General features: G+C 42.2%; 1 protein-coding gene across 22 annotated transcripts in view; it reads left to right on the top strand.

The window, feature by feature from the left end:
* The window catches only part of MAGI1 (membrane associated guanylate kinase, WW and PDZ domain containing 1), a 356,289-nt gene that overhangs the window by 256,532 nt on the left and 76,677 nt on the right, over positions 1-23,080 (top strand). For all 22 annotated transcript variants that reach the window (XM_049826432.1, XM_049826420.1, XM_049826433.1 and 19 more), the window contains exons 3-4: positions 8,325-8,444; positions 20,528-20,734. In XM_049826432.1, the coding sequence (XP_049682389.1) occupies positions 8,325-8,444; positions 20,528-20,734 (327 nt within the window). The remainder of the gene's footprint in view (positions 1-8,324; positions 8,445-20,527; positions 20,735-23,080) is intronic.

The raw sequence follows: 23,080 nt of genomic DNA, 5'->3' as shown, positions 1-23,080 counted from the left end.
AGTGCCTCCGTGACCAGTTCACAGCTTGGTTTTGATGCTAGCCCTTGACTTACGAAACTCTCAGACTGGGCTACACCTTCTCTTTGGCAATTTGTAGAAATCAGATAGCTTTGCAAGTAGCCATGAAAAAAGCAGATATAAAGCAAGATAGGTTTTACCTCCAGATAAACTACTTCCTATAATGTGAAAGTATAAATAAGGCAGTGAAGTATTTGTTTAAAAGTGCTGTTTGCCTGGGAGCGACACTACATCCCAGGTCTCCTGTGACTTATTTCAAAGTAGATTTTAAGCACTCACCTCCACACGCTCCTTTAGCCTGTTGTATTTAAGGTGCACATTCATATGGAATAGTCATCTTCATCCACGTCGTGCTTTTCCACGGCTGCTCTGGGCACGCAGCGTAGAGCACTACTGTGCCTCTGCAGAGTAAGTCTCGAGATGACTGATGTGGGCCAGCCCTGAGCAAGCGCTACAGGGATCAGGTTAGGCTTGGGCTGAGATAGTCAGGAGCGAGTGATCTACAGGATTAAAAATAACCAGCTAATAAGGGCACCCTGTAATTATCCAGTGTATGTATTTAATTTACCGTCGTCAGCTGTAGCCTTTTCCAAGATAGACAAAATTTCTACTGAAAGCAACTATGACAGTTTTTACATAGAAGAAAGGCGGTCCTTTTGAAATGAAGGTGTGTGTCATGGTTGTAGCATTATCTAGACTTCTAAAAATGTATATATGAGAGAAACTGAATATAAATGCAAGTATATAATCACCCTGTTAATTTACTTCCAGCTAATTTCACTTCCCATAAGTCACATACACACTTGCACAAATGGCAATTTTCATTCATTTCTGTGCCAATATTTAAAAGCAGAACATTACAGTGCAATCTCATTACTACAGCTGTATTGATTTATAAAATTACACTTTATTACACTAATCCATATATTAGAAAGCATAAAATTGTGTGTAGTTACAGCTAAGGTCTTCTCGCCAAGGAGGTACATAGTTTGCTTTTTCATCAGTAGCTCGCAATTTAAATTAGTGGATGTCATGCTGTTGGACTCCACGAGCACAGGATTAATGGCAAACTCATTAGTTCATGAAGTTTAATCTTCTTGGTGGGTGTCCCACCTCGTGGGAAATGAGAGGGATTCAGCTGCAGGTGTCTTGTGAGGTACCAGCAGTCACTCAAAGAGAGGGATCCAGAAGGTGAGCTGCTGCTGTTGCAAACCCAAGAACACTTATTATTCACGTATTATTTAATGCCAGAATACTCTTCTTTTTTTTTTTTTTTTCCCTTAGGAGAAAGCAAAGGAATGCTCTGAAGGACACATGAAGAGGTTGTAACTGCATTAGTAACTGCCATACTGCAGTAGTACCATTAGTGGTACTTTCCCAGGTCAGGGAGGTGCTGCTGTATTTGAATATTTGGCATAGATCCTTAAACAGGTCTTTTTAAAGTGGCTTTCTTGGGGAGTGTGGCAGGTAACTACTTCATCAGGTAATTATCAGTTTCTTTTAAACTGATGTTACATTCAAGAGCGAACCCCCTCATGCTGAATTGGCTTTGCGTAGCCATGGCGTGGTGTTTCGCGACACATACAAATAAGCTTGCAAAGCCCCAAAGCACCACCAAGTTATTTTTGTCCCTTTTAATCTGTTAGGCCCTGATCCTGATCTGTAGGGTTTCCTAAATCCCATTGATTTCTCTAGAATTAGGCTCCTGAAGTCCTTTGAGAGCCTGGGTCTGGCTGATCTTGTGCTATAAAAAAGAAATAAACCCACTTTCTCTACCTCAAAATGCTGTAAGGATAAATGTGTTGAAGATTATCAATGTTCTTATTCGGTGGCAGCGAAGGCCACAAAAATACCAAAAATAGATTTTAAAGGGACAAAAATAACCCTGTGCCTGGAGGGTATACAAACTCTGAGCTGTTGCTGTGTGGCTTGGCTGAATCATTTCTCCAGGGAGGCTCCAGGCAGTCAGAACTTCTTCGAGAGAAAGGGCCAGAGAGATGCAACTGGACATGGCACCTCAGAAGGAGGGAGAACAGCTTTTACGTGCACGGAGGGTCAACCTGCCATTGCTTGTGTGTGTGGCTGGCACAGTCCTGTGAGCAAGAGGTGATCCTCACAAGCTGCTGCTGTGGGATCCAGCTTTGGCCACTTAGTGTTGCTGGAAAGGCTGGTGGGAGAAGGAGATACTGAGCTTGTGGTAGAAATCCCTTCCATCTCCCCCTATAGAAGAGAAATTACTTTAGACCACAGCCACAAAATAGGTTTCTCTCCGAAGTGTGTCTGTAGTAAGACAGTTTTTTCTTGGTCAGCTGTTTTCTGGGTTTAATCAGTCATTCCTGCTGACCACAGTGACAGAAACTTGCTTTTAGTACTGCAGTTATCTGCATGGCCAGGAAGAGGCAATCAGCGTCTGTTCCTGCACATGCATCATTACCAGAGCTGTGAATTAATTTCTAGCGACAGACCACATTCTCCTTTGGACTGAATTTCTACTCTGCCGCCGAGACACTTTGAATGCTTATCGCGTTCCTGTGGTTTATGGGTATCCAGTCACTGGCTAGAGAAGGGACAGACAACATTTTAAATCCCAGAATGAGCTTCCCGAGTTTTGAGTTTCAGGAGAAAATTGTATTTATAAGTTGAGCATGTTTGGTTAGTAACAGACCAGGACTCTCTGAAACTTCCATATTTTCATGTAGTTACAACTATAAATTACCTCTTACCCCTTACCATAGGTAAGTGGGGTCACAGGTATATAATGGACAGCATAACAGTGTCCAAATACAATTCCTTCTGCTGTTTTTAAAAAAACAGCCAGTAGTCTTAGTTTGGATAACCCCAGAAGTCAGTAAGATGAAGTAGTTCTGTGTACAGTGTTCTCTTACAGATAGGTTACACTTTATTTTTTGTTAATGTAGATAAGGCTATTTCTAATACTGTGCTGCAGATAAGTTCTGCTTTAAGCTTGGCTGCTAATCAGGTTGCCTCTTCTGGAGATAGACAAGGTTGTCTCTGTCTTTTCCCTTCTCTGCTTGCCATTAGCAGATCTATGAAGTTGTCCTGCCTTCCAGTTATCTGGCACCATAGGTGACAGATGCAGGAGAGCCAGAGCAGGCTCTCCAAATTATCCTGTGACATGAAGGAAGAAGGTGACCTCTAAACACTGTGCAGAGGGAAGAGGGGCTGTTTTCCTAATATGTTATTTCCTTGGCAGCTGAAGATTTTTTTCATTGTGGGTGATGAGAGCAGTCTTTTCTTGCTGAATGAACAAAAATATCAGTCTTCAAGAGCAATGGCAAGAACAGCATCCTTCCTTCTAACCCACCCGCAAACAGCCTCTCAGCAAATCCCCACAACAGCTTTCGGCGTTGCAGCTTCCCGAGTCAATAGCATCCCTGCACACTTCACGTTAAAACCTTATTTACTACAGTTCCATTCGCTGTTGGTAACGACCAGTGACTTGAGTTTGTATAAAATATGGTTGTAGCAACTATATCGTTACTTTGAGTGTACATCTCCCACGTTATCTGTCATTTTAAGAGAAGCTGGTCAGTGGAGATGAGAAGCAAATGACTTGTGGTTTGATCAGCTATATTTTGGTGGCTCACCAGGTTATCACTGCCAGCCAGTGGAGTTGGATAAGTAGTTTGCAGAAATCATTGCTTTCCAAATGGGAGATGCAGGTCTTCTGCACTTGAGAAGTCAACTTCTTCATGACTTGCTAGGGGCTGTTTTGGTGTGTGGTAACAGAATTACTGCACAAGAATTGTTTTTGTTTTAACAAGAAAGTAATTGAAGTGTCTGCGGCCCCTTTGAAGTCTTATTTTTAGATTACAATAAGCAAGATTCTGATTAATTTAGCAGCAGGGCATCAGTGGCTATTAACAGCTTAACATGAGGTCTTGGTAGATTGATAAGGAGCTAAACAGCCCCTGAATCACATATTAACAATCTGGCCATACTATAACTGAGGCTCATGTTGGGTAATTGTCAACATGGTTGATAGGCAACACAACAGCAGCAGCTATTTGTCTTTTAAATGGCTACTTAAATTATTCAGAATAATAGTTGATAGTCATCAGTACATCTGAGCCACAGTCCAGTTATTCTAGGCATGGATGACAAGCTTTAATTTAGTTAGCTTAAGTACAGCACTGGGCTCTGCTTGGGTAAACTCACCTGTGTCTAGAAGGAGTTTCTCAGGTGGGGTCATCAGCCCATGATGAGATCCTCTTTTGTGGCCCAAGCATTAGTGACGCATGAATAAACTGGGATGCAGCTAGCTTGGGTGTGATAACCAAACCAACAGCTGGGCAAACATTTCACCTGGCATCGGAGCCACCCATGTTATATGTAGTTTTATCTCCCCAGGCCAAGAGAGAAGGTAAAACCTGCAATGGTAACCAGTAGCCTTATATTTATTTATTTATTTATTTTCTTAAGTCTGCTGTAGTTGCAGAAAATTTGAGCAATTCCCCTGTGAATATAATGTCTTTAACTAGTTTTATATGTTGTGGGACATTCTAGCCAAATAAGAGTGAAGGTTTATGGACCATTAAATGTGCAGAAGGAGTTGGTAACTGCTTGGTTTCTCCTCCAGTTCCTTCTTGTTGTAGCATTAGCAATTCTGAGTTACTCACACAGTGGGACATAGCTCAAATTAATTTGCTAAATTGCTACCTAATGGCAATAAGATTTGATGCCACTTAATATTTCAGTGCAAACATGGCAGGCAGGTTAACATATTTAAATATGATTGGCTCGCCTTTTCTACTGGAGTATCTTAACTCCTGTTTGGGCCATCTACAGCACTCACTGTGCTCAATTAATTCTGCCATTAGCTGTGGTCTGACCTGCTATTAGCTCTGATAAAATGTACAGTCATCTCCATAGCCCTCCTCTTTAGTGATGACCATCCTGTGGTAAGGACGCTGAAATGCAATTTAAAGGTGGAGGGAGGGAGGACACACACACACACACACACACTATGCTTTGTACATAATGAACTCACGTTAACGATGGGAGAATTAATTACAGTTTGGAGTTTATCAGCAGAAAGCTCCAACGGTAGCTTGTAGCCTGCGATGGTGTTGGGCTGTGCACACACATGCTTCTGCTGTAGTCGAGCAGTTGTTTCAGGCCATGGAAGGGTTCGTGATGGAAGGTGCCGATTATTCTTAGCATCCTATGCCTGAGAAAAAGTCATCGAGTTTGCTTATGCACCTCTTGGTTTTCTTTTCTTCCCCCCTTTCTTTCCGCCCGCCCTCTCCCCCCACCCCCCTTGTGAAGCAACCCTTCTGGCTTTGTTGTAAGTGTGGTTTGTAATCATTGTACACATCCCAGATGGTTCATGAAAACTCTTTGAAATGCCATCTGCCAGGCGTGTGTCCAGCCGGCAGCCTGTCATTCTGCTACAAGAAAAACGGAGGCGGGTTTTCCCTTCCCCCTGCCTTTCTCAATTGCATTCAGTAACACTTGCTCAGATGTGAAGCAGGATAACAGCCCGAGCATCTGCAAGCAATCTTTGCTCTAGACAGCAACATGGAAAGTCGTTGGGTTTTTCGCCTTTGCCCAGATAAGATACCCTAACCAGTGTAGTTTTTTATTTTCCCTCCTTTTGTTGCTGAGGACCGACGCGAGGTGACAAATGTTATCTCTGTGATGTAATGTTTTTCTTTTGCGCGGCGACTTGGTGTTTCTAATGCATTCAGCGTGTATTGCAGGCAATCGCGCTGATAGCAAGCACATCTGCGATTTTTCGACTTGAACATATTCAGGAAATTAAGAACACTGAGATGAAACAAATAGATCCATTAAAATGGCTCAGAGGAATTATGGCAGAGATATAATTGTCATGTCAAATAGGCAGCCAGCACTAGTAAACTGCTGACTGCAATTTCACCGCTATAAAAATTCAGAAAGAAAAAAAAATTATTAATAAATACTCTCTGTGGGAAGATGTAGGTAAAGAAAGGAAGAGGGATTTAGAAGATAAAGTAAAATGAGTCCTGAAGTTCCCTGATCTTTGTGTCTCATGAGCGTGTGTTGTCAGTTACTGGGAAAAAGCATGTCCCGATCTTTGTCATTTGGCTCAGGTGCCGCAAGGCTCAGGATGACGTTTGACGGATGCATTGGATGAGGAGCACTACAGAGTCTAATTCTCACTTCCACTGTGCTCCAGCCATGGGACAGCTACAGCACATCCTTGGACATACTTTTTGCTGAGGCTTTTCATTCTTCCTTCCCTCTTGCGGGCCTGGTTTAGGGGAACCTGGCAGTGGTCAACAGCCACGATGCTCCGGTGAGGGTCCTCACAACCTGAACCTCTACAGCAGTGTCAGTGCTCAGGGAGGAGATGCTGCGGGCTCTGCGACCCTTCATCCCCGCTGCTGGATGCGTGCCCACTCCTTGCACGCCAGGGAGGGACCTGCGTGGGCATTGCCCGCTGAGCTTCGCTGCCTGCCTTTAGGTGGAAGCGCAGGCACTCGGGCAGAGAGGGGTGTGTGGTGCAGTTCCATGCTTTCTCTGGTGTAGATCTGTGAAAGACATCTGTCCTCTGTTACAAACTAGTCGGTAAAAACCGTTGTAGTCTTACTGTAAGGATTCAGAAATACAAAGAACGCAAAATTGATTCCTTTCAAATAGGAAAGAGTAATTCTGCTGGTAGGATGAAGATATTCATCACCATTTCCATCCCCCTTTTTTTTTTGCTTTTCCTCCTCCTGCCTTCACCCATTCACAGAGCTCCAAGAGAAGGAATGATAGAAAAAGCACAGGAATTTATAGACTATCTGAAGGCTGATGGTAAATAATAGAAAAAGAGAGAGAGTTTCTATTTTGAAACAAGAAATGGAGGATGTTAGAGAAAGTGGATGTCTATCAAGGAAATTAATCTAGTGATAGTCTTTCAAGGGTATGACTCTGTCAAGACTGACCTCTTGAACAGTCTCTCAGATGAATAGGGCATAAGCAGACCTTCCGCTTCTGTGGCACTTGAGGAAAACATTTGCCAGATGCAGGCATGGTAAATTTATGCTCTTTCAACTTCTGAGAGCTGGAATCTTCCCAATTAGTTTCCAGAAGCTCAGCTTCTTTATACTTTCTTCAGTCCTTTTATAGAGGGTTTAAGAAATTATATGCACTGAGAAGTCACTGCCCAGGGGCCGGAAGAGTCCCACAGAAGTGAGAAATCATGCTTCATTAAATGTTAGGTATGGTTTCCACATCTCCAAAGTTATTCCCAAGCCGCAGCACTCGGACACCTCCAACTCTCTAATGCTGCTGTTTCTTCTAAAGTTCAGTTTCCTGTACCAGCTGTAAATCTATCATTTATTCTTAATCTTAGATGTACAGAAGACAGCCATCTCCTAGCCTCCAGAGTCATGGAAAATAAAGGCTATTGAACAGAAATTGATCCTAATCAATTAAGCTGTGCTCGGTGACCTAAAATGCAGTGGCCCAAGCCATCTTAGCAAAAAGTCATGAAACAACTCCTCTTACACCATGCTTCAAAGGGCTGTAAATTGGTCAGAAGAGAGAAGAGTTTCAGAGCTGGCAGAGTAGCAGTGACTGGGGCCCCGTTCTCCATGGCTGCTATTTAAACTGTTGAGTGCTAAAGGGAGATTCTGTGTGAATTATTACTCAAAAAGAAAAGTATTTCTTGAACTGGAATGAGCTTATAGGTGAAATTCAGTGAGAAGTGTTTGCAGGTTGTCTCTTTAGTGAGCATGTGTGAACGGTGCATCAAAACCGTCTCACGGTACTTTTTAATGCTGAATAAAAAATAATAACAGAAATAGAGATAAAATATTAAAAAGAAATGAGGGAGAAAAGATCTTTATGATGTAAAAGAATGTTTGGTGAGATAAGGTGATACAGAAATAATGGAAGCTAGAAAGAAGTTGCTTTATCTGAGAATACAGATTGCAATTTTAGTGAAGCTGAAGTATGAGAGACTGTGCTAATGGCAGGAAGGTAATTGCTGGCATATTCCCAGATACCAAACTCTTCCAGCTGTGTTTCTGCATGTGATATGAGAGATTTCTTTGCCAGAGAGTCTTTCTGAGAATATAAAAAACATTGTCATTGAGTGGAACTGGTACTGCCAGCTCAACCTGCGATCTAGGTCTTGTCTTGTTTTTACATGGGCTCCTAACTTCTAACTGAACTCTTTTGACACTGCTGTCTGTGTAGCTCACAGAACTGTATTTTACAGATGCTGTTGTATCTTTATGATCAATTTTTACTGTCCCTTTTAACTCTTAGTAAGAAAACAACAATATTAACATGCTAATTTTTCCTTTCAGGCACAACCCGCCCTCCGAGAGAAGGAGAAGTGCCTGGTGTGGACTATAACTTTCTGACTGTGGAGGAGTTTCTGGAGTTGGAGCGAAGTGGGACCCTTCTGGAAGTAGGAACTTATGAAGGTATGGAGCCACGGGCAGTGAAAAAGCACTTCAAGTAACCATGGTAGGACACCAGACTTGCATCATCCTTGCTTGAGTTAACCAGCTCAAGTTAGGACCTCACTTTCCATCCTAGTGCTCTACTTCCCTTTTCTCTATGTACCCTGAGAGAGGGAATTTCATTATTGCTGTGCTTTTGTCTTTTCCCTTCAAGTTAACTACCTCAAAAGATTAACTTCAGTATGCCAGGAAAGTCCAGTTACAAAATACTGAGGGAAGGCAGTGTGGCAGTGAATGAAAATTCATCTGTTTGTTTTATCTGCTATGGCTCATCTCCTTGTTCACTTTTTCTTTCCTCCTGCTGTCTCTCTTTCCCTTCATCTTCCCTAAACACATATCCTTCATCACCCAATTGTGTCTCACTACAGCTACATGATGCGCTGGGTTTAGCCTTTTTTTTTTTTTTTCCTTCTTTATTCTTGGATAATTACTTCTAACTCGGGTCATTGTGTTGATCCTTTTTACAGCACAGCTTTACAAACAACCTCACTGAGACAGCCAAGGGGCACTTGAATATCACCAGGGTGAGAGCAGGAAAAAGATAGCTTTGACTCCCAGAGAAATGCAAGGCAAATGGGCCACGTTTAGGTACATAATAGGATTTGTGTAACTAAACCTGCAATCTATATCTCCTTTAAATTGAAAACTCCTTTTGGGGTGTTTTTTGGCTTTGTTTTGTTGGTTTTTAACCCCCCCCCAACATTCAGATGTACCTCTTGAGAAGACAATGACGACAAATACATTACAGGTTTGAAAGTCCTTCCAGCGTACTTCAGCTCATTCATGTCATATTTCCATTTACAAGAAATTAAATGGGTCTTCCTGTAATTACAAGAAGTTGAAAAAGCCTTATTCTTTCAGCTGGTAATAAGAAACATGAAATACATTTAAAAATATGAACTACACAGAAATAGCTGATAGTCTTTGAAAAGTATCCAATATGAACAGAAAAGATTGTGACATGTGGTTTTCGTTTTCAAGCTCTAAAAAAAAAGTCTTGAAACACTGTTTGTTTAGTCTATTTCTTTAAAAGCTCTCTTGTAAGGTCACCTTTAAACCTTGCACTTATTCCCAACTGCAGACAATTGCAGTGTCAAACCTGGTTTGCATGAAGATGCTAAATGTATAATTTGGTTTCACTCTTCCACCTCTCTGAGCTGATTAGCTCCATTGGCACCAATGTTAACGTTCCAGCAGCAGCACTTCTCCAAAATGAGCTTTTTCCTCTCTGTGTTTCTAATTATAACTGTAAATTAGTTTTCTTTGTCATGGTGCTTGAAATAGATCAGCTGAACGGCCTCGCCGTTACTTCCTGATCATATTTGTTCTGGTGACCTTTCCACTTGGAAAGACAAAATGGGTCGCTGTCTGTAAGCTGGCTTCTGGGACATGCTGGGAATCAGTTTTCAGGAAATGCTGTACCCATCTGGGACAGTTATAACACGGTTGTTTCATTGCTTATGTGATTATATGCAGTAGCAGCTAAACTGTTTAGATTTCATGGGTTGCTTTTTTGAGCTGCTGAAGATGAGGTTGATTTCTCATAAGTCTAATGCGTATTTCATTTCTGTGGGTGATAGAAGTGTCTGAACTTTAAAGGAATAATTTGTCAGAAGTGCTGAGAAGCCTCTTTCTCCATTGACATCAGTGATGCTGGTGCATAGTGGTTCTGGAGAGCTGGCCCATGGAAGGAAAAATCAATAAGAATAAAGCAAATAATGATGATGCATGTGTGCACATATGCATCAAGACACATTACTGTTTGATTGTAATGTGAAATAAATAAAGTTCATTTTTCACTTACAGCTTCAAGAAATTATTTTGCTGCCTTCCGAGATTTCTTTAATGGCATTGTTGTACATTTTTTGGAAATCTTATTTTACAACAGTATTGATCGAGACAGTCTTGATCTTGATTAGATCTTGGAAGCTGGTGTGATTCAGACTCAGTGCTGTAATCTCCAGCAATTTTGTCTATAAAAAACCCCCAATCTGCCAAAAACACAGACCACAAAGTAAGTTAGACTTTTAATGTCCAAGTCTTTGTTATTGCCCAACTCTATAGTCTTATATTACTTTAATTGTCGTTTGTTTTATGCTGGATTTTGCTGCCTTCTTTGTTTTTATTTTTTTTAAATGTACCACCATGAAGAGGTTGATTGTGTTTTTGACCTTGCCAGTGATGGCTTATTCTAAACCAGAGGGATGGAACCCGACAAAAAGAAATAATCTTCTATTTCCCTCTGAAGAACAATAAAATAATACCTTTAATGCATGGCTTTTATTATTAATAATGCTACCTATTGTGCTGAGTGGGAATCAAACAATTGCAAAGATAAGGTTGCTTTTGATTACAATGTAATTAGGTGATTTAGAGATGAAGGAAGGGGAATTCTATGAAACAGAGAGTAGTGATGATGACTGGGGAAGTTTTCGTGAGCCTGGCAGCCACAAGCCCATGTGGCTCAAGCAGGCTGGTGGTTTGGGGTCAGGGTGGTCCCAAGGTCCCTTCTGGCCCTTAATTTGTAAGTGTCTGCATGGGGGGGGATGGATGGATGCCCTGTATTTCTGTGCTATGTTTCAGCTGCTGGAGAGGAAGTCTGACCTGAATGATCAGGAATAAAGTCTTGGCATTACTGGATGATATTTGTTTGCGTCTTGAAGGCATAAAGCCACGTGAATACTGGCACTATCACTGGGAAAAACTTTGCAGGAGAAGATGTAACATGAACATTTTTTTAGTAAGACTTACTGAAGAGAACTTCTGGGGAGAAAGATTAGAAAACAGGGAGCAGTCAGAAGAGGGGTAATACACAGGACTTTGATGCTGATACGGATACTATTGATTTGGAAAGAATAAAGAAAATGCAGAAGAGAACAGTTGGAAACCATAAAAAAAGTAGGAGAGTGTATCAGGTTTTGAAAGAACAGCCTGGGTTTTGAAAGTGCTCTAATTGCAGAGAGAAACTGCAAGCTAAATAGGCAAAAAAATGTGTTGCCTGCCTACTGGGCTGCATGGCATTCTTATTTCCTCTAGTGCACTGCAAATAGGTTCTTCTGGGCAGTTTTTGATTCACGTCCCGGTGAATGCAGAGCGGGCATGGCAGCTGCTTTTCTGGTCACCTGTCACCTCTCTGGTGTGTTCTTCACACAAAAGGCTGCAAAAATTGTGATCAGATGGGAGGAGGTGTTTGCAAGCCTTAATTCCAGAGGTTTTCAGGTTGTTTTTAAAGTGCTGATTTTTAACCATAAAGCCTAGAAACTTCTTCTTTTTTCCCCCTAATGAAAGCTACATGCTGATCACATGAATCCGGGAGCTGGTGCTGAAATTCTGGAAGACCTGCCCAGAGCTGTGGTGCTGTAGCAGTATTGGTGCTTTTTGCACCAGGTGCGTGCTGGTAAAGCTGCATGCAACATGCTCAAGCTGGTTAGTAATTCCCATTGACAGTACTCATTAGGAAGGAAAAATCTTTTTAGACTGCGCATTGCCTAGGCCTTCTGGTGGATAGGAAATCATGATAATTATAATCTCAGGCATTTATTGACTGCTTCTTCAGGGCATAAAATACTGACGGATGCATGGAAGTAATTGTGTAGGCTACTAATTATTTAGCAATTACTTCTGCATTTGAATTGCGGGCTCTCACAGGGACCCCAAGGGAGGGCTGTTTTGAGCAGAACCACAACTTCTAGATTTTACTCCCGTTTCTTCCCCAGCTGCTGAGTGGCCCTGGGCAGATCAGGTAACTGCTCTATACTTCATGTTACTGGCCTGGAGAATATTAAAACAACACTTACTTCTCTCTCATTAATATTTCAGCAGATATCCTGTGCCTGCAGTTATCTGCTATTACAAATAGGAGGGAGAGAGTGGAAGCAACAGTATTTCAGAGGGCTGTACTGAATGCAGCAGTGGAGATGGGTGCTGTGCAGAGACGCACGGGGACATTAGCATGGTGGCTGAATTTTGAATGGGGATGGCCGTGTCACCGGGGTCTGGCGAGGCTGTATTAATGAATGCCTGCCCAGCACTTAGTGATCCTCAAAAGAAAAAGTGCTGCACTTTATAACATGTGAAGGGTTATTACATTATAGCATATTATTGTCAAGGCATCATCTTTCATTCTCAGGACAAGTGTTATGTGATTGCCAAGAGAAGTAATAAGTAATCTGCATTAGTCTCATGACTAAGATGTAATGGGGTGACTTGCTAACATTTTTAAAGTGTATAAAGCTAGCTACTGTAGACAGGGTCTCCGATTGTGGTACTTAATGAGTGTAATAAATTACCTTAATAGTGCAGTTAGAATTTCAGCTGAAGTAGAGAGGTGTATTCAGCAACATGCTTCAAATCAAGATGCCTTTAGCCTAATTTGTCTGATGTGCTAGCTCTCCTTGGGTTTCTCTGCAGCAGCCCTGCTCCCCCAGCTGCTTTAGCAAAATGGCTGGATTTTCTTTGCTGGTCTTCTGGTGTCTTTGCAGCCTGTGGGTCTCACCGACTTGGTACAAACTTGAAACGAGAGCTGTGTCTGTGGCATGCAAAACATGACGGGAAGATTGGGTGAGTAAGGGTGGCAGATGCTGGGGATGCCCATGCAGCAGAACAACATGTTCCACTTAATAAGATAAGATCCGCTTATTATTGTCTCCATACTGCAGATTGACTCAATAAATCATAATGGCTCCTTTAGCACTATTACAATGTATCATGTCAAATATCCACTTATTAACATCTGCGTACTGCAGAAAGGTTCCTGTTCTATCTTTGGCTTTTAGACTTTGCTTGCTTTTTTTTTCTGTTATTTTTTCTAAACCACTAGTAAGAAAAAAAGACAACACAGTCTTGTGTATGTACATGATTATCAGTGTTAAGCATGAGTGCTGCTAAACTGAAGTGTCATCTGATAACAGTGCTTCATTCTACAAACAGCTAAAGAGGTAGCTGAGTAACTCTCTCTAAAAGCAAATATTGAAATATCTGATAGGGGTTTAGAATGGTTTTGAATTTCCTATGGCATTGCTGATTAACTTCTCTCTGTGCACCTTCAGTAAGAAGTTTTTCAACGTGAGCTCTGTCTGAAATTGTTCATCAGCAGTCCTGCTTTTCACTGGTTTTGATGCATTTTAAAACACAAACCTTGTGGGAGAAGGTTGTCCCCAAACACCTCTGGCAAAAAAAGATATGGTGAATTAGATGCTTTTTTCCTAGGTTAGATTTCAGGTTATTTTAAGGCATTGCTTACTCTTTAACCACACTCTAACGTGTTGAAGGCTGTTCATAGTGGTCCATTGATAGATGGCAGCCAGGCACATTTTGGCAGTTTCTTGGTACTGGCTGTGCTCGGGACGGTCCCTAGAACTGGCGACTCCTCGCTGGTGTTATCCAGCTCCTTTATATCCAGCTCCTTTGCAGCTGGGCAGCCCTTCTGTGCCAAGAGGCAGCCCGGCCTCCGAAGCCACGGCATTTCCCTGCCGGTGCAGAGCTTGCCCCACTCTGCGAGCTGCGATACAGATGCCACCGCCTTCCGGAGAGGCACGGTGTTAATGGGACACATCCTCGTGGTGGCAGTGTATATATATATATTTCTAAATATATAAGTATTTGCAAAAAGAAGAGTTGCATATTGCAACGCCTTAACACGGTATTTTCTTGATTCCTACAGCCTTGTGCTAGGTATGGTGTGTTCCAGCTGCTTCTCCTGTGTTCTCTGTATATACCATGCACAAGCACATACTTATTTATGTTCCCTGTGAACTTTTTTAATCTATTTGCACGTGGATATAACAGTTGCTATAATACAGCGGGGCTCAGGAAACACCCTGAGTTTCCATAGCCATGTCGTGCCCCATGCTACCAAGATCTTACTGCTTATGTGCTACTTTAAATATCTTGGGTTTGTTTTAGAAATTTTCCATGCATTAAATGTGCTTGGAAGCAGCTGTATATGAGTGTTAACAATAGCATGTGGCAATACCTAGTGATATCTCAACACAGGAGGAGAAATCAGAATAAATGAGACTGATTTGATCTGTAGGTGACTTTCCGCTATGCTGTCATTGCCTATGAGGACACTAATTGGAGTGTATGTTAAATTTCAGACGTAAATTGAAATGTACGCATCGTAACATTTTGACTAATTTAATGAGAAATCCAGACTGATCTTTCAGTTAACCTCACCATTAATAACTGCAAAAATTGACAGAGAATCTCCTAGTTAAAGCAGATTGGATTTGCATATATTGTAGGTTAATTTCTCTGAGATCTGTTTCGCTGCCTATGTTTTGCTTCCGATCCAGATGCTGTATCTGCGGCCTCCTCCCGGTTGCCTGGATACTCTGAATTTCCTCAAGGCAATTGCTAATCAATGTGCAGTTGCAGCTAGGTGAATCCCACAGACAGCAGCCAGATCTGTCATCTAAATGTGGAAATCTGTAGCAGAATGTGATCTGGGAAGAGAACAGACAAAACACTGTAGCAGGAGCTCTGCTCCCAGGAATCAATTCATCCTGTGCTAATCAGACACAAGCACTCTTGCTGGATTAGATGAGCAGAAGCTCTTCTGCTAAAATTAAGGGTCAATTGTTTTGGTCCTTGTGCAGCGCAGAGAAGAGCAGTTGCATTTCGGAAAAGAAAACAATTACATTAATAATTAGATTTAAAGTCTTCATGTCGAAGCCTTGCTTAATTTTGCTGCTTATCTCCAAGTCTCTTTCCCTAAATACTCATTTGCATAAATATAGTAAGCTATGAACTGCTTTTTAAAACGTGAGCTGTTAATGGAGTCCTTGTTAACACAGAGTGGTAGCTTTGAAGATCAGATGCACTTCTTGTGGGCGCAGGGTCCTCTGTGCTACACAGAGGGTTTTGAGTTTCTTGGGATTTTTATAATTGCAGAATTATGCCTCACAGTAGGTGTCAGTAAATTCAGAACTGCGAGAACTCTGCTCAGTCCTTTCCTGAGCGACAAATGCACTCCCAGTCCCAGTCCTAAATCTGTTTGCACCAGAAAAGCAAGAGAAATTCTCCTCCCCCAGAAAAGAGAAATAGCTACTGCAAAGCCAACATCTACAGGTTGAAGTAATTGAAATACACAGTTTGGGACCGCATTCTTCAATTGCTGTTGTACCATTAGGATTAACGCTCCAGCTCGTGCTCGACCTTGCACGCAGCTCTTCTGCCTTCTTTCACCTCTCCGTGTCGGCTCTGCCACCCTGTCCCCAGCCCAGCGGTCTCCGTGGGCTCATCTTCCCTCTCTGCAAGGTGAAACGGCTACTTTTGAATCCATTCCACTTCAGAACCTTTTAGATTGTGTCTCTGTTCTTGTGCATATTTACCCCTCCCAGAAATAGCATGGAGGATGGAGTCCTTTCAACTCGAATCGAATTGAATAGTGGTTGGTAAAAGTTTTTATGGATTAGATTCATAGTTATTTTACTTAAGGGTAGCTAATTGGTGTATTTTTGTGAATTACATTTCAAATTCCAGGTCACATAAACAACTGAAGGTTGTCTGTGAATTTACCACCCGCAGGGGAATATTTAATAAGAATGTTTTGTTATTTTGAACTATAAGGCAAATTTTCCATTAGCACTAGGTTTCTAAAACTTAAAAAGAAAGTTCTTTTTGCTGACAGCATTGCTTTAATTAATAAGCTGCAGGACAGGGTAGAAGCTGCTGTAGATTGCTTTCAGTGATTATGATCACTGCCTGAATTGGCAGAGGAAGAAGTGTTATGATGATGAGAACTTGTCTTATTGTTGCGATTAGCTGTTACCGAAGTCTAATTACTGTGCGCAATGCTAAAATGTGTAAGCTGCCGACACTTAGAGATAAGGAGATGAAAAGAAATCAACTCATTCCAAATAACTGTTCTGGTTTTTTTTCATTATTATTGTTATTTTTGTGCACTCTCCTGAGTGGTGCTTTACAGTGCATGGATTAAGTCATGGCTTTGGCTGCAAAAGCTGCCATCAAAATTCGGTTGTGGTTAAATAAGTTGTAAGCACCAAGGGACTGAATAAAATAAGGTTTAGTGAAAGGTGATGACAAGGAATTCAGTTACTGGTATCTGCATCTGCTGAGTGAATGCATTATTAGCTCTTAATTCAGTTGCTGTAGGCAGGATCCAAATGTGATTGAGAAGAGGGTAAAGCTTAGAAGCCTGGTTCCCGTAGGAATCAGTCATGGGAAAGTGCCGTTTCTGCCATGCTGGCTGCTTCAGAACTGGCATTTCCACAGAAAAGGAGAGGTTTTCCTGCTGTCTTGATCAAGAAATCTCCTTCGTCTGGGAGACAGGCTGCTCTTTGCCAGCTTTGAGACATCACGTTAGGGGCACAGTCCTCAGAAGTTTTGCAGAGCTTCACCTGAGCTCAGCACCCCGGGGACTCCTGCCATAACTACTGTGCTGACTTCAGAAAATGTTTTGGGATCCTCTGGGATGACAGATGCTTGTGTATGCACATGTAACATGCTGTTAATAATTAGAGCTGATTGGATATTCAGTACAAATTACACTGGCTATGAAGTTAGCCCCTTCTTTAGACTTACAAGTGGCTCACAAAACACTGTTAAAGCATATTTTTAAATGTATGTTTTTTCATAAACATTGACAGATTTAATTTGAACAAATGATGTCGAGTCGGAGCGTTTTAAAACTCTTGCTGGGCTGTTCACTGTCAGTTGTTAATGGTGCACGTTTGGATTTCTGAGTCACAGGGTAAATATTTTCTCTTTCTAATTTCTAGGATTAAACATGAGTTTTGATGATAATTTTAAGTGCCAGCCCCTCCTAATGGTGTGCCTGCCCCCACGCCCGGGCCCACGTGGAGCTTTCTTTTGCAGCTTTTCATCACGAGCTGGGTTGTTTCCCAAACCTGTATGTTCTTGTGTGAATCTGAAGGAAGAGCTGTGATTTTTTTGGAATATTGACTCAGGCTGAATCTGCCTCCTGTGGAGGAAAAAGAAAAGTTCAGCCCCAGTAGCTGCATTTCCCATATTCTGCAAAACAAAACCCACACAAGCAGAGCCATGCTCAGTTTCAAATTCATATTTGTTCTTTGTATGTGTTCATATATACTTGTAGGATCCTCTAAGGCAGCACACTGTCTTGGTAGAAAATAATTACTCACTAATAGTAGTACCAACAGCCATGGCTGGTTTGAAAAGTGACTGATGATTTTGGCGTAAGCAAATCTGAAATACTTTAGAGAAGCCTGTTTTTCTGCTGAGGAACAGCTCTCCATGGACTGCTAGGAACTCCAGCCTTGCTTGTTGCTAGAGGAACTGAAAAGGAACAAACCTCAAAGATATGATCACGTAGTTCTCTGTAATTGGAGGAGGGATGGTAACATCTGTGTTATGTTCTTGTCCAGGAGAAATAAAAATCCACACTAGCAACCTCTATATATCCCCTTCATTCACTTTGTTGCATCCATTGCAGAAAGATTTAACCATTTACAGCAGACCTGAATGAAATTTTGCACAAAAGAGCGATGTGCAGTGCCATAAATAAAAGCTGTTCTCATGTATCTGGCACACTCGTGGATCTCGCTGCTTAGCAGTTAACATCCTTAGAAAACATACATTTTGTCTGGAAAAACAAACCAGCCCCCAAACCCTAAAGTAGCAGCATTCTTCGGGAGAAATGCCAAAGAGGATAGAATGGCAGCAGTGTAGATTATCCTTTTTCTGCCCACCTACCTTTGTATTTTTCCCTTTGCACTCTCCCCAGTTCCTCCTCTTTTTATATAAAATAGACCTGCAGTATATAGAGCATAAGAATCATTTCTCTAGCAGAGACTGCAACCTGCTTAGGAGCCTCCATCCCCATTAGAGACTCTTTCCAGAAGAAGTAATTTCCTTCTCCCTATAAATTATGCATCAATGTACATTTAAGATTCTGAAATGATGAACAGAAGATGAAAGCATTTCGGAGCGTTGCTGCTCCTATGGAGCTGAATCCACGATGTTGTATACAGGCTCAAACACACCTTGTTAAGACAAACCTGCACGTGTTGCTGTCCTAGTACTCCGGCTGTAAGTGCATGGAGATAGGAGCTTATCCGACTTCAGCCTCAGCTCTGTAAGAAAGACTTCTTCTCCTCTTGGAAGGCAGTGAGGGCAAAAGATAGCAACGTGTGTCCAAAGTGGTCTTCTCAAATGGACTCTGCCAGCCTGAGCCAGGGTGATTCCTGGTCTCCCTTGCTCCTGATGTGTCCAGAGACCTTCCAAACTCATAGGTTGAGATCTCCGAGTGTTAGGACGTGCACTGATCCCTGTGACATGACCCTAAAGCTGAAAACATGCGCAGCTTCAGGGTTGTAAGGGACTTAGATGATCTAATGGGAAAGGCAATTCAGTCGGCTAAACGGGAGTTGAGACAAACAACTCCAAACAGAAAGAAGGATATGCCATTTTGAACCTTACGTGTGTGATGGCTGAGCAGTATGAAATGCGCTGGGTGAGCTGGAACTCCTGTGCACAGCAGTGGGGCAGGTCAATGCAGAGCTGCTTGGCTAACTTTAAACTCAGTGTCGTATCTCGGTGTATGAATGGTGTTGAGTTCTGCAACAAAAATACGCATGCAAATGTATAAAAATAAATGAAAAAAAATTTTTAGCACAGATGAGGTTCTAAAGTGCCTTTGCACAATCTGCCTTTGGCATGTGGTTTCCATCTAGTGTAACAGGGATAATACAGAGGCACGTACACTTTCTGGGGAATGGATATTAAACACATAATGTAATTATGTACTGAAAAACTGAAAAAAAAAGTCTTTCAGATTATACATAGCCTATGGATATAGGTGAAGCATGTAATCAAATGTACATGTGTAGTTTAGAGAAGAATTTTGTGCTGCTGCCACAGCTGCAGCTATATGCATGCACCCCCACGTGGGTTTATACAAAAGCTATATGGGAGAGCATCCTTTATATTTTGTCATGTCGGAGAGTATAGGGAGAATTTTTAAGTTCACCCTTAGAATTTGTAGGTGGTGAATGAAAATTAACAATTCTTGAAAGGGAAAATGTGGAGAGTTTTATGTAAGACTGTTGTATATCACAGATCGTTGTATAAAAAGTAAAAGATGCCCCTTGCAATAGGCCTGAATTCCTATGATGCCCAGTGCTGCGGGAACTGATTTGAGACCGGAGGTTCCTGTGGAGCTGTTTCAGGGCAAGTCAAGCTCTGCTGTGGTGTTTGAGGTGAAGTGAGACAGGAACAGTGAAATACCTCCAAGGTTCTGGCATCAGTGAACCTGCATTTATTCTGTATTTCGTTCGTGGTCACTTAAAATGACTCTGAAGCATCCCAAGCCCTTTGCACTGTTTGCATCACATCTGGTGATGGCTGCCAAGAGCTGTGTGTTTGTGTAACTATGGGTGCGTCTTTGTCCCTTCAAGTTTTGCTTTAAGGTCTGGTTGTTCACTTCTACCCAAGTTGACCCAACTGCTGAGTTTCCTCTTTGAAGAAAGCAGTGCCACGTGGTACCTTTCCTTTTCTCTCCTTTGTCAAAGTTTTCTTTTAGAGAGAGAATACTTTTTGCTTTTTAAATGCAACATCCACCCTAAAAGAACCTGTGTATTAAAGCAGGCCATCGAGCCTTTCATCACTTCTCTGGGTGATAGCAGTCATGAATTTTTTATTTTCTGCAGGGCTCACTCCAGATCTGCCACAGCATTGTGTGGGTGCACACATGTAAAAAGGCTACTAATTGAAATTCAGATGTAACTAGATGAAGTTTTGCTATTCACCATGACTGCTTTTTGTTTTAGCCCTTGTACGCTCAGTGCACCTAAACAATGCAACCATTGCTTCTCCTTTTAGATTCAACAAGAATAACTGAAAAGGCAAGAAATATTTCCGTGTCTGCTCTAGAAATGAAATATGCTCCCCCACCCCCAAATGGGAATGGCGTGTGTTAGTTTGTTTATTTAATTACTTGTGGGGAGAGATTTCGTTAGAACTGAAAATAAAATAAAATAGAAGTCTTGCTGCTATAAACTCTTCCCTTTTGAAGATGCAAATGTGTTTCTATTGCCTAGGTAACTACTATGGAACGCCCAAGCCTCCCAGCCAGCCCCTCAGTGGGAAAGTGACTTCCACCGATGCTTTGCAAAACCTGCAGTCTGGCTCCAAGCAGTCGACTCCAAAGCGAACCAAGTCTTACAATGATATGCAAAATGCTGGCATAGTGCATACAGAGAATGAGGAAGAGGATGATGTACCTGAAATGAGCAGTAGCTTCACAGGTAAAGCAAAAATATCATGGCCCGTCAGTTAGGATACATGGGGAAGGTTTCTGGAGGGGGATTTTTGGTGTTTCTTTCTTTTGTTTTTAATGGGTTTCGTGCAAAGCTGTCAATCCCAGACAGAACTGGCCAACAACACCTGAATGGCAGATGGCCAGGTGTGGACAATCACATGCACAGTTGTGTCTTCTAAAAAGGCCTTGTGGGATTTTGCTGGATGACAAAAAAATGGGGAGAAGTTCAAATCCATTAGTTCCAGAAAGTTCAAGGAAGAGTTGAGCTGTGGTTGACAGTTATAAACAAACAGTATGAAGTGGCTCAATCAGGATTACATTTGAAATTAATTGTTGCTCCTTCATAAATAGGTTGCTGTCCTCCCTTCCTTGCATCTAGAGATACCTGTCATGTACAAATACTAGGTCCTCTTCTCCAACGTACCTTCCAGCAAATTGAGGGCTGCTTGCTGCAGGAATGAGGTCTGGAGCATGGATATAAGCTCTTTATGTTGTGAAGGCCTCGTATCCTGCTGAACACAGATCTCCGTCCCGCCGTGGCTACCATTGAGCATTGGCTGCAAGATCACTGGAAACTTTTGCAATCTAAAGTCAAGTGCTGTGCAGACAGATTCAGAGCAAAATACTATTGGAGATCAGTTGAATTTCCACAGAAATCAACTGGAAGTTTGTGAAGCTCGGTAGAGCAAGAGCTCTTCCCCATGTCCGCAGTCCTAGTATTTGTTAGCGCTTAGGGCATTACTTCCTCAGCTCAGTCTCAAGCACTGAATTAATCTTCCTAGCTCCCTTTCAGGTAGGTACTTAGCAAGCAGCATTATCCACACCTTTACGCCTTTCACAGCTGCTTGCTGTAGGCGCTCACCATCACTGGCACTAGGTCCTTTGTCCCCTGGTCGCTTCCTACCACCAGGACAATTTTCCTTCCCAGCCTCTGGTGAGTCATAGGAGCCGTCATGCCAGTTCCTACCTGCCAAAGTCCTGGCTCTACCATCTGTATAGAGCTTTCAAAGGATTTAGACTGAGATTTAGTTTTGGCCCCCTCTGGGCCAAACTGTCAAATGGCTTTGAGGGTTGTGCTCTGTTCGGCTGCTACCTGTTAGATATTTCCAACCCAAATCACTCCTGGCTGCCCTAATCCCTCCCAGGCTGGCGTTTCTGTCTCTGCTTACCAGCTCCTTTACAAAGTTTCGCGCTGAGGGTAGTTTCTCACATGTTGTGACACGGCAGCATCCTCAGCCCTTGTCACAGGATCCGATTTTGGGAAGAAGCTGGTGGGAGATGCCGTTTGACCTCCTCGCCGCCTGTCTCAGTTTGGTGCCCCTGAACTAACTCGAGCATCATTTCTCTTCCTTGTTTTCCTTCACAAGATGAAATACTGGAAGATGCAGCTCATTTGTCACAACATTATCACACCCTGGCCCCTTGCCTCCATTAAATGGGCACAGAATCAAGAAAAGAGTTATTTCTCATACACCAAAGTGATTCCTTATGCTTATTTCACATGTAAGTGTGCTAGCCATATTAAAATGCTCCTGCTTCCTTAGAAGACCTCTTAGTGACTTGTGTTTTCCAGACTTTGGCATGTTTACACTCGCAGTCTTAAGCTGGCGATGATTCATTCATGCTTCTTTATCTTGTCAGCTTCTACCTAAAAATATCGAACACCAGGAAGGCTAGAAAGCAGGCGGCTGAGGGTACTGGTATAGTCTACATTTTTTTCTTCCCTCTTCTCCTAGTTTATTATTTTCAGTGTCTTGTCATTTTGTAATGGCAGCACACAGACTAGAAATAATGCAGGAGCTGTAGTTAAGGGCCCCTCCAAAAACCAAAGCTGTGGGCTGTGAGTTGAGGAGGTCCGTGGTTTCCAGTCTGGAGAGCAGAGGTGAGGTCTTGGCTGCGAAGCCCTTTCAGTCCCACTGCTTGGGGACTTGGCAGAGCGTGACACTGATCTCTCTGTCTTTTACTGAGTGTGTTGCCTGCTGGCTGTACTGGAGACTGGTGGTCTCAGGAGATTTGGAAGTACTGCCATTGATTTAGAACACCTGCAAGAACCAAACAGAGGAAATCCCTTTGGTAGACACAGGGATAATTTTAGAATTTGGCTGGTTTTGCCAAAACCTCTCTGTGAAGGAGTTGGGGACACAGACCTGGTTGCTGAGAGCATTTACTGTGATTAGGGATGGAGGGAATGAGCAGCAGTGTTTCATGGGTTCAGCTCCAAACTGCATGGATATAAGCATCAGAAATGTTTCCTTAGAGGCAGAACGGCCAGATACATCATAAAATACTCCTGAGTGACTTTGACTGGAAAGATACAGTGATGAGCCATGGA

This window comes from Accipiter gentilis, chromosome 23 (assembly GCF_929443795.1).
Source record: "Accipiter gentilis chromosome 23, bAccGen1.1, whole genome shotgun sequence".
Classification (NCBI taxonomy): domain Eukaryota; kingdom Metazoa; phylum Chordata; class Aves; order Accipitriformes; family Accipitridae; genus Astur; species Astur gentilis.
Note: the sequence above shows the minus strand (reverse complement) of the source record. Positions and strands in the feature narration are given on the sequence as shown.